This window comes from Oncorhynchus gorbuscha, linkage group LG11 (genome assembly GCF_021184085.1).
Source record: "Oncorhynchus gorbuscha isolate QuinsamMale2020 ecotype Even-year linkage group LG11, OgorEven_v1.0, whole genome shotgun sequence".
Lineage (NCBI taxonomy): Eukaryota > Metazoa > Chordata > Actinopteri > Salmoniformes > Salmonidae > Oncorhynchus > Oncorhynchus gorbuscha.
This window is the reverse complement of record NC_060183.1, coordinates 69,941,406-69,953,038: the sequence shown is the minus strand read 5'-3', so window position 1 is coordinate 69,953,038 and position 11,633 is coordinate 69,941,406. Positions and strand designations below refer to the sequence as shown.

The 11,633-nt window shown below is 45.3% G+C and overlaps 1 protein-coding gene across 3 annotated transcripts in view; it reads right to left on the bottom strand.

Annotated features, from left to right (window-relative positions):
• Positions 1 to 481: 481 nt before the first annotated feature.
• The window catches only part of LOC123989334 (zinc finger FYVE domain-containing protein 16-like), a 34,434-nt gene continuing 23,282 nt past the window's right edge, over positions 482 to 11,633 (bottom strand). The window contains exons 5-17 of one of the 3 annotated variants that reach the window (XR_006830554.1): positions 11,277 to 11,453; positions 10,866 to 11,005; positions 10,355 to 10,694; positions 9,837 to 9,992; positions 9,219 to 9,443; positions 7,124 to 7,206; positions 6,068 to 6,172; positions 3,920 to 4,070; positions 3,222 to 3,465; positions 3,004 to 3,109; positions 2,664 to 2,840; positions 2,176 to 2,389; positions 482 to 2,103 (exon numbers count right to left, since the gene is read on the bottom strand). Coding sequence is in view for 2 of the 3 variants with exons in the window: in XM_046290272.1 (XP_046146228.1) it covers positions 2,231 to 2,389; positions 2,664 to 2,840; positions 3,004 to 3,109; positions 3,222 to 3,465; positions 3,920 to 4,070; positions 6,068 to 6,172; positions 7,124 to 7,206; positions 9,219 to 9,443; positions 9,837 to 9,992; positions 10,355 to 10,694; positions 10,866 to 11,005; positions 11,277 to 11,453 (2,063 nt within the window). In the remaining variant the exon portion in view is untranslated. Of the gene's footprint in view, positions 2,390 to 2,663; positions 2,841 to 3,003; positions 3,110 to 3,221; positions 3,466 to 3,919; positions 4,071 to 6,067; positions 6,173 to 7,123; positions 7,207 to 9,218; positions 9,444 to 9,836; positions 9,993 to 10,354; positions 10,695 to 10,865; positions 11,006 to 11,276; positions 11,454 to 11,633 lie in introns of all 3 variants that reach the window. The other 2 variants (XM_046290273.1, XM_046290272.1) reach the window with 2 other exon arrangements.

The following is an 11,633-nucleotide window of genomic DNA, read 5'->3' as shown; positions in this document are numbered from 1 at the left end:
CCTTAAAACCATCTGATGGAGGTTAAAACTATTCTATCGCGCCCAGAAACCTGCTCCTTTTACACTCTGTTCCGAATATGCTAGACAACCAGTTCTTATAGCCTTTAGCCATACCCTTAACCTACTCCTCCTCTGTTCCTCTGGTGATGTAGAGGTTAATCCAAGACCTGAACTTCCTAGCTCCACTCCACTCCTGCTTACCTATTGCAGATTCAGTCTTCCCAGCCTGGTGCAGGTCTACAATTTTGTTTCTGGTGTCCTTTGACGGCTCTTTGGTCTTGGCCATAGTGGAGTTTAGAGTGCGACTGTTTGAGGTTGTGGACAGGTGTCTTTTATACTGATAACAAGTTCAAACAGGTGCCATTAATACAGGTAACGAGTGGAGGACAGAGGAGCCTCTTAAAGAAGTTACAGGTCTGTGAGAGCCAGAAATCTTGTTTGTAGGTGACCAAATACTTATTTTCCACCATAATTTGCAAATAAATTCATTACAAATCCTACAATGTGATTTTCTGGGGTTTTTCCCCCCTCATTTTGTCTGTCATAGTTGAAGTGTACCTGTGATGAAAATGTCAGGCCTCTCTCATCTCCCTTTTCCATAGTGGGCAAACCGTTTGGACGTTACAGACGTTTTCGTGAGACTGATTTTTGGGATGTCTCATGGTCTGACAAACACCGCTGTAGCTCTGCCACCTTTCACCGTAGACGCGGAAGGCCGCCATAGGCAGATGCGGTGGAATGAGATATCAGATATCTCTAGTTTAAATTGAAGGATGTTGATGGGGAATTTATGTTACTTATTATGTCGACTCTAGAGGGTTTTAAGAGTGCCGCAACACAACACGATGAGAAATGAAGATATGGTCAATCAACGTCAGTCATATGCATCAATAGGAATTTATATAGATCAATGTTACATTAACACTCACCTTCATCAGTAAGATTGGACCATGTCAATAACATCAGTCAGTATCGGTGATATTGTTGAATAATGTGTCTGGCTGGTTCAAGGCTTTCTAGGGCAGCTAATAACAGACAAAATGTGGAGGGAACTTTTAATTCCTTTACAGTGTTCCTCATCAGGGGAAACTCTTGTCCATTGTTTTTTTTCTGTGCTCCTCAGGCCTCATTTGCACGACACCTGCGAAAGTGACTCAGCTAGCTAACGTCCTATCAAAAATACGAACATCAATTCCATTTACGTAACGGTTCCAAAAAAAATAGTACTTTAAGCTTAAAAAGCTTGATATAATTTCTATAGATTTGGACGAGACAGTGAGGGTTGTCCGAGAATTCCCCACATATAACACACAACTGGAGAGACCACTGGTCTGCTAAACAAGACTCTGCATTCTGCCGATGAAGAGAGAAGAAGTTCAAAACGCCATTCTAGAATTTACTCATTCTAAAATAGCGCTCACATCCTCAAATAACAGTTTATCTAGAAACTTCTACAAAGCACATCAGTGTCTCATGTCATGCTGCTCTTCTCAAGCTTGGCATACAGCTGTCAATCAAGTAACTTCAATATAATTCGTCACTGATTTGCCATGTGGTCATTCTAAATATACAGTAAATAGATGAAAAGAAGAGTAGAGAAAAGAAAGCAGTTTGTTGACAGTGTCGGTTGGAAACATTCAACAAGGTGTTCCTTGGCTGGCTGACAGACAGATGCCAGTGAGAAATCAAGGCAGAGCAGGAAGAGATGAGAAAAGTCAGTTTCAGGAGAGTTCATTCTTTTTGGGATTGTTGTTGTTATTTGTGCTAAATGTTTGGCCTCGTGGGTTAAAGCAGCATTCATAATGTTTCTCAGACTTAAAGCCATTTCACTGTTCCAGTTTCTCCACTGTCCATCCTGGAACAAAGACCTACATCTCTATTCTAAGGCCTTCAGAGAGAGACTCTGTGGGAATGTCCTGCCGTTGGCGGCGTGTGTCTTCAGTTCAGTTATTAGCCACGCCTGATTGGCTGTTTGTGTACTCAGGCTCTGTCAGTTTGTCCAAGGTCCTCTGAGCTCCAGCCTTTTACTTTGAGGAAAGACATCCAGGCTGTGTGTGTGTGTGTGTGTGTGTGTGTGTGTGTGTGTGTGTGTGTGTGTGTGTGTGTGTGTGTGTGTGTGTGTGTGTGTGTGTGTGTGTGTGTGTGTGTGTGTGTGTGTGTGTGTGTGTGTGTGTGATGGCACGTACAGTGTTTAACAGTTTTTGTGTTTCCATGTGCGAGACTGTGTGTGTTAGACAGTGTGTGTGATGTAGAAGATAAACTCCATGTCCATGGCTGTCTGTGGCACTCTTGCTGAACCTCCGTGGATGACGGGGATCAGAGCGCTGTCTAGCTCGTTCATATAGCGCTGGGGTAGGAGCCTGCCTCCTGAACCGGCCTGGTACTCCACCTGACACACACACACACACACACACACACACACACACACACACACACACACACACACACACACACACACACACACACACACACACACACACACACACACACACACACACATACACACACTTCAGTTAAGATCCTTAATATCCTTACAGTTTTGTTTGGCTCCAGTGGGTCTCGTTTCTAGAATATTAAATCAACCAAATGTTTTTATAGCTCTCTACATTTGTCACAAAGTGATACCCTTTCATAGCATTACAGTGTGTTAGTACATTAGTTACCATGTCAGTGTGTGTAGAGACTCTGAGGGCGAGGGAGTTGATGCCGCTGGCTGAGAGGACAGAGAGGTGAGGGGTCAGAGCACTACAGCTGGCCACAGCCATCTCCCTGTGGAACACACTGCAGGACGGCAGCACCGCAGACAGGGACATGTCTGGACTCTTCAGCCAGTAGAACACCTGGAGGGAGAGACAGACAGAAGGATGGCGTTCGACAGGTACAGACAGACAGGTTTAAGTGACTGAATGTGTGTGTTTACAAGTGTGTGTTTCAGAGAGATGTGACTCAGAAGGTGAACAGAACTCCATGTCTGTATATATGACCTGTGTGCTTGTGTCCTACCTCAGTACACCTGATGGTGCGTCCGTCCGACTCAAATTCTGTGTCCTGCTGCATCCTCACACTGTGGACCCCCTCTAGAGGTTTCCTGTCTACACCACTGGTCACTCTACAGGGACATAAATACATAAATTCATGTATTGACCAATCATGCACCAGGGAGAAGATCCCCATTATGTGTATATGAGTCTGTATGTTTTGGTGTGTATCATATCCCTTACCCAGCGTTGACGGGGGAACTCCAGTCAATCCAGCGGACGGTGACATTGTCCCGGAGCTCCCCTCCGTCAGCCTTGCCACAGGGGATGTGGAAGTCAGTCTGCCCCCTCAGGGCGGCACGCAGGGCCTCCATGGTCTCTGGGGGGATCTGAACCATCAGGCCGTCCTCCACGATGCTTGACTTGGCGATGAAGCCTGACGAGGCCTTCAGGGCCCCGTTGAACACCACGAAGCTGGCCCCCGTCACTATAGAATAACACAATAATACACTGGTTAGAATAACAGAATATCATAGATAAAATCCCAGCAGATTTACCCATTTCGTTTGAATTCTGGTTTGGTACTGATAAAAGACAAAGACACAAATCAAGTATATTCTTTCATTTAATTACAAATAATATGTTTTAACAAACAGAATGACAAGCAAGGACTACTTAATGTTTCAACTAGTCAAGACCACAACTGCAAAATAAACACCTGCTTCATATGTGGGACGTATTCATTATCCACCAAATAGGAAAAAAACTCTGACTGAAACAGGGGTGGGCTACATGTCGTTGTCCAATAAGAAACATTCTTTATCATTTTCTGTTGCAAAACATTTTAGATTTTGCTCTAATGAACACAACCCTGGTTTCTGAAGCAAAATAAACAAACAGTTTATTCTGACCTCTAGTGGGCAATCTGGGTTGTTACTGACCTGTGCGTGTCTTGCCAGGCTGGCTGTTGGCCTGGGTCTGATAGGTGCCCTCGTTGTTCTGGAAACAGACCAGGTGAGAGTCAGCCTCTGAGCTGAACCCGGCACCCACACTGATCACATGCTCGTTAGACGCATTCACAACCTTCAGCATCTGGAAAACACGCACATATACACTACCGGTCAAAAGTTATAAAAACACTGTTATTCTACAATGTATAGGTGAAGACATCAAAACTATGAAATAACAGAAATAGAACCATGTAGTAACCAAAAAAGTTTTAAATAATTCAAAATATATTTTATATTTGAGATTCTTCAAATAGCCACCCTTTGCCTTGATATCAGCTATGCAGACTCTTGGCATTCTGTCAACCAGCTTCACCTGGAATGCATTTCCACTAGTCTTGAAGAAGTTCCCACATATGCTGAGCACTTGTTGGCTGCTTTTCTTTAACTCTGCGGTCCGACTCATCCCAAACCATCTCAATTTGGTTGAGGTCGGGGGGATTGTGGAGGCCAGGTCATCTATTGCAGCACTCCATTTAAAACAAATATTTATTTTATTTTATCTTTATTTAACGAGGCAAGTCAGTTAAGTACAAATTCTTATTTTCAATGACGGCCTAGGAACAGTGGGTTAATAACTGCCTTGTTCAGGGGCAGAATGACAGATTTTTACTTTGTAAGCTCGGGATTCAATCTTGCAACCTTTTGGTTACTAGTCCAACACTCAACCACTAGACTACCTGCCGCCATCGCTCTCCTTCTTGGTAAAATAGCCCTTACACAACCTGGGTCAGTGTTGGGTCATTGCCCTGTTGAAAAACAAATGATAGTGGGACCAAGCTCAAAACAAATGGGATGGCGTATCACTGCAGAATTCTGTGGAAGCCATACTGGTTAAGTGTGCCTTGAATGATAAATAAATCACACAGTGTCCCCAGCAAAGTACCCACACACCATAACAACTCCTCCTCCATGCTTTGCGGTGGGAAATACACGTGGAAAACATCTGTCCACTCACACCTCATCTCACAAAGACACGGCAGTTGGAACCAAAAATCTCCAATTTGGACTCAAGATCAAAGGACAGATTTCCACCGGTCTAATGTCCATTGCTTGTCTTTCTTGTCCCAAGTAAGTCTCTTCTTCTTCTTGGTGTCCTTTAGTAGTGGTTTCTTTGCAGAAATTCGACCATGAAGGCCTGATTCACACAGTCGCCTCTGAACAGCTGATGTTGAGATGTGTCTCTTACATGAACTCTGTGAAGCATTTATTTGGGCATTAATTTCTGAGGCTGGTAACTCTAATGAACGTATCCTCTACACCAGAGGTAACTGGGTCTTCCATTCCTGTGGCGGTCCTCATAAGACCCAGTTTCATCATAGCCCTTGATGGTTTTTGCAACTGCACTTTAAGAAACCTTTTCCATTTTGACTGACCTTCATGTCTTAAAGTAATGATGGACTGTCATTTCTCTTTGCTTATTTGAGCTGTTCTTGCCATAATATGCATTTTGTCATTTACCAAATAGGGCTACCCCCCCGGGTGGAGGCAGTCAGCTTTTCTCAAACTATTTAAACATAATTGTTTAAAACAAGGACTTTCTTTGTTTCAAATTCCGAACATAAGAATTATGGAATTATTTTATATATACAGTGCATGCCCAATTTTTCAGTTTTTGATTTGTTAAAAAAGTTTGAAATATCCAATAAATGTCGTTCCACTTCATGATTGTGTCCAACTTGTTGTTGATTCTTCACAAAAAAAATACAGTTTTATATCTTTATGTTTGAAGCCTGAAATGTGGCAAAAGGTCGCAAAGTTCAAGGGGGCCGAATACTTTCGCAAGGCACTGTACTTCCTCAAATGACATTCAAAACAGTATTTATCATGTTCTATTGGTTTTTAAATCAACTTTCTCCAGCATCTAAAGGCACAAACCTTGTCATATTCACAACCCTTGTCATATTCACAACCCTTGTCATATTCACAACCCATGCTTGTTGTTCTTTATATCTTCCCTTTCAACATTTCTAAAAGAGATGTTCATCTCTGTCACATAGGCTATGGAACTGCTCGCATCATGTGCGCTGTTTAGAATGGTGTTTTCCTGGGAACCCTGAGACACACACACATTGGTCTAACCTCAGGGAAGCTGCTCTTGGGAATGTCAATGTAGCTGTGGCCCATCTCCATGTGGATCCTCAGACCCTCCACAGCAGGCAGACTGTACTGGTAGTTCCTCAGGTCCTGTGAATGATCAAAACACACACGTCACCGGTTTATTTTGGGGACATTAATAGTATGTGGCCTACACTACTCTTTAAAGTCATTATTGGACAGAAATGACACACTGTGTGTGAGTGAGTGAGTGAGTGAGTGAGTGAGTGAGTGAGTGAGTGAGTGAGTGAGTGAGTGAGTGAGTGAGTGAGTGAGTGAGTGAGTGAGTGAGTGAGTGAGTGAGTGAGTGAGTGAGTGAGAGAGAGAGGTTCGTTCATGTGTTCTGAAGGCAGCAAACCTAACTGCTGTACCACCTGAGACCACTAAAGGCTCCCCTCTCCTTCCGCCAGACAACAGCTGGCAGGGAACCAAACTACTGCAGTATGTTCTCCCATCAGAGACCTGATCTAGCTCTGTGTGTCATTTCGGTCCTCTGTCTCTAAATTTTATTTATTTATTTTTAGTTCACCTTTATTTAACCAGTTAGGTTAGTTGAGAACAAGTTCTCATTTACAACTGGAACCTGGCCAAGATAAAGCAAAGCAGTGCGACACAAACAACAACACAGAGTTACACATGGAATAAACAAACATACAGTCAATAATACAATAGAGAAAGTCTATATACAGTGTGTGCTAATGAGGTAGGATAAGGGAGGTAAGGCAATAAATAGGCCATAGTGGTGAAATAATTACAATATAGCAATATTGGCTGGCCTCCTGTGGGAAAACACACTGCACAGCATATGGCTCAGTGATCATCACAGACGATCAGCGAGACGGATCTCAACTTTACATCAGGGCTAGAGACCTACATTTACTGCCTGGCTTCAGTGTGATGTGAATGGTTATTATCAATGCTTCACAGTGATCAAATTGCTAAAAGAAAAGGAAATACTCTAAAATACATGAGATTTACAATAAAAGACTCCAGCTATTCTTTATAACCATGTGTGTGTGTGTGTGTGTTTTCAGTACTTACAGCCAACAGGTTCATGATGGTGTGTCCTGTCTCTCTGAACACAGTTTCTCTGAAGCGGACGCTGACCAGAGTGCTGGGGTACACTGCAAAAAAACACAAAGGTCATTAGAATCAGGCTCCACATTCATCTAACCACTTGTTATAATCATTTCATTATTATTTCACCATGTCATTATTGTAAGTTATGGGCACGTGTGTAAAGTGAAAGCAGTGGTGATCGCAGTAGCCTCCAGTCTACAGCAGATATCAAGTTCAAAAGTTTGAAACAGCTATCAAAACAGATTTTGACTTTGAAAACCAGTCAAAGTGAAAAGCCTTCTAAAACGAATTACCATGAACACTACATGACCAAATGTGGACACCTGCTTGTCGAACATCTCATTCCAAAATCATGGGCATTAATATGGAGTTGGTCCCGCTTTGCTGCTATAACAGCCTCCACTCTTCTGGGAAGGCTTTCTACTAGATGTTGGAATATTGCTGTGGGGACTTGCTTCCATTCAGCAACAAGAGCATTAGTTAGGTCGGGCACTGATGTTGGGCGATTAGGCCTGGCTCACAGTCGGTCTTCCAATTAATCCCAAATGTGTTTGATTGTGTTGAGGTCAGGGCTCTGTCAAGTTCTTCCACACAGATCTTGACAAACCATTTCTGTATGGACCTCGCTTTGTGCACGGGGGCATTGTCATGCTGAAACAGGAACGGCCCTTACCTAAACTGTTGCCACAATGTTGAAATCACAGAATTGTCTAGAATGTTATTCTAAGCAGTAGCATTAAGATTTCCCCTTCACTGGAACTAAGGGGCCCGAACCATGAAAAACAGCCCCAGACCATTGTTCCTCCTCCACCAAACTTTACAATTGGCACTATGCGTTGGGGCAGGTAGCGTTCTCCTGGCATCCACCAAACCCAGATTCGTCCTTCGGACTGCCAGATGGGGAAGCGTGATTCATCACTCCAGAGAATGTGTTTCCACTGCTCCAGAGTCCAATGGCGGCGAGCTTTACACCACTCCAGCCAATGTTTGGTGATTTGAGGCTTGTGTACGGCTGCTCGGCCACGGAAAACAAATTTCATGAAGCTCCCGACGAACAGTTCTTCGGCTGACGTTGCTTCTTGTGCTGACGTTGCTTCCAGAGGCCGTTTGGAACTCGGTAGTGAGAGTTGCAACCGAGGAGAGAGGATTTATACACGCTACGTGCTTCAGCACTCGGCGGTCCCGTTCTGTGAGCTTGTGTGGCCTACCACTTCGCGGCTGAGCCGCTGTTGCTCCTAGACATTTCCACATCACCATAACAGCACTTACAGTTGACCGGGGAAGCTCTAGCAGGGCAGAAATTTGACCAACTGACTTGTTGGAAAGGTGGCATCCTATGACGGTGCCACGTTCAAATTCACTGAGCTCTTCGGTAAGGCCATTCTAATGTCAATGGAGATTGCATGGCTGTGTGCTCGATTTTATACACCTGTCAGCAATGGGTATGGCTGAAATAGCCAAATACACTAATTTGAAGGGGCGTCCACATACTTTTGTATATATAGTGTACACTGAGTGTACAAAACATTAAGGATACCTTCCTAATATTTAATTGCACCCCCCCTTTTGCATTCACGACAGACTCTACAAGGTGTTGAAAGCGTTCTACAGGGATGATGGCCCCTGTTGACTCCAATGCTTCCAACAGTTGTGTCAAGTTGGCTGGATGTCCTTTGGGTGTGGACCATTATTGATACACACGGGAAACTGTTGAGCGTGAAAAACCCAGCAGCGTTGCAATTCTTGATACTAACAAGTGCGCCTGGCACCTACTACCATACCCCGTTCAAAGGCAGTTAAATCTTTTGTCTTTGAATGGAACACATACACAATCCATGTCTCAGTTGTCTCAAGGCTTAAAAATCATTCTTTCACCTGTCTACTCCCCTTCATCTACACTGATTGAAGTGGATTCAACAAGTGACATCAATAGCTTTCACCTGGATTCACCTAATCAGTCTAAGTGTTGGAAAGAGCAGGTGTTCATAATGTTTTGTATACTGAGTGTATTTATTTCCACTGAACTTCGACAGGCTAGTAACTGTTGGGGGCTCACCACTGTGTTCTGCTCCCAGCCGTAGCAGCAGTCTGAGGGGGAACACCTTGGCCCAGGGCACCTCCAGCCTCTGGATGAGCAGACCACAGAGGAAGGGCTGTGGGGGCAGACAGAGGCCCTCCAGGGGCTGGAAGGTAGGGGAGTAAAACAGCACGCCGCCGTGCTCCTTACTCCCCAGGAAACTACCTGTGAATGCCACGTTGCCCAGCTCCTCTACATACTTCCCTGGAGGTGAGGAGGGAGAGACACATAGTGGGCAGTGTGTGTGTGTGTGGCTTTCTAGGTGTCCTGGTAGATGGAGTGGTGTGACAGAGTGCGTATGTGTGTGTGTGTGTGTGTGTGTGGGTGTCCTGGTTAGTGTGTTACCTCTCTGTGCGTCCTGGTAGATGGAGAGGCGTGACAGAGTGTGTGTGTGTGTGTGTGTGTGTGTGTGTGTGTGTGTGTGTGTGTGTGTGTGTGTGTGTGTGTGTGTGTGTGTGTGTGTGTGTGTGTGTGTGTGTGTGTGTGTGTGTGTGTGTGTGTGTGTGTGTGTTACCTCTCTGTGCGTCCTGGTAGATGGAGAGGCGTGACAGAGTGCGTATGTGTGTGTGTGTGTGGGTGTCCTGGTATGTGTGTTACCTCTCTGTGCGTCCTGGTAGATGGAGAGGTAGAGTGTGAACAGGTCTTTGGGCAGAGCCCTCTCCTCTGGCAGAACCTCCAGGATGAACACCACCTCCCTCTGTCCCACAGTCTGTAGACCACTGGAGCCCAGACACCAGCACTTCCTACAGCAGTCTACAGCACAGTAGACATACACACAGTGAGGATACACAGACAAATACAGACACACATTGCCTGCAAAACACCTATAACCACAATCTGATAAAAATAACAGAGATACACACAGGATACACATTCATTTTTAGAATGGGCCTAGGGGTACATCGCAATACTCTCTCCTTGTCACCTTTGCTTTAATAAGAACTGATCTGAAAGAATTGGACAGGTGAAAGCTAGCCCCCAGTAGGCATCGGGTAGGCTACATTGTTTCACTTGTCCCGTCTTTACAGATCAGTGCAGATGAAGGAAAGGAGACAAGAGGAAGACACTTCACATTATTGAGATGTACCCCAGGAAGAGATGGGTGTTCAACTCACAGGTGACCAGTTTGATGTTGACCAGCAGGTTTGCGTTGAGGACAAAGGTCAAAGGTCGCGGCCCTCCCTCCTCCAATAGGAGAAGGATCTGGCAGGGGGCGGGGCGCTCCTCCACCAATAGATCCCCTCCTCCTTCCTCCTCTCCGGTGGTGATGAGTAGAGGTGGCAAGCCCTCCTCATCCTCTGGCAGCAGACTGGGGCACCTCTCTACACAGCCCCCCACCCCACACAGTAGGCTGTAGTCCCAGGGTCCTGACACTGGGGGGCGCACCACCTCGACTGAGGCCGACACACCACCCTCCGACACCGCTGCAGAGCCAGGGGACACTCTGCTGCCAGCCTGGAGGACACAGACGGATAAGATATGGATGAATAGACGTATTAACAGACAGAAATAGAGATAAATGTATGTATGTGTCCAGGTTACATGTGTATGTGCTCTTTATGTGTGTTTCTGTGTGGGGTCTAGCCACATACATGTGTCTCAGTGTGTGTGTATGATGCCTCTTACCGTAGGTGGGTCAGGTGTGACAGGGCTGGACTCCTGGGAGCCCCTCCTGCCAGTCACAGAGAGCCTGGTGGTGTTGGCCACCTCTCCATTGGGCAGGATGCCATCTGCAAACCACACACGCTTCTGCTCACGAGGACAACCTGACACAAGCACCACACAGGGACAGGAACTTCTGTCACTTTCCCTTTCATTTAAACTGTTGTTTAGATTAGAGTGTCAAAATTTATATAAATGTGAAACAAACAGAAAATAGAAAATCAGAATTAAAAAAATAAATAAATAAAAAATGTAATCATAACCAAACTGTGGCTGAATAAGCTATTCTATGGAGAGTACCCGGATGTTTACGCTTTTGGGACTACTGTTACACAACTAGCGACTACAGCGGCCCATGTAGGGTTGCATACGTACCATCGCTGCCAGGGTTTTTGAGCACGGAGACAGGCACCATGACGGTGGGCGGAGGGGAGTTGAGGGTGCCTGCAGCCCGGGCCTGCTGCAGGGGGGGGATGGTGCTGCAGTACTCTGACGGGACGTTGGGGTTGGGGCTCGGACCTGGTGGACTCCTCATACGCTCCAGCGCCTGGGCTAGAGGGGAGAGGGAGGGGAGAGACAGGTAGGTACAGTCGTGGCCATAAGTTTTGAGAATGACACAAATATTAATTTTCACAAAGTCTGCTGCCTCAGTTTGTATGATGGCAATTTACATATACACCAGAATGTTATGAAGAGTGATCAAATGAATTGCAAAGTCCCTCTTTGCCATGA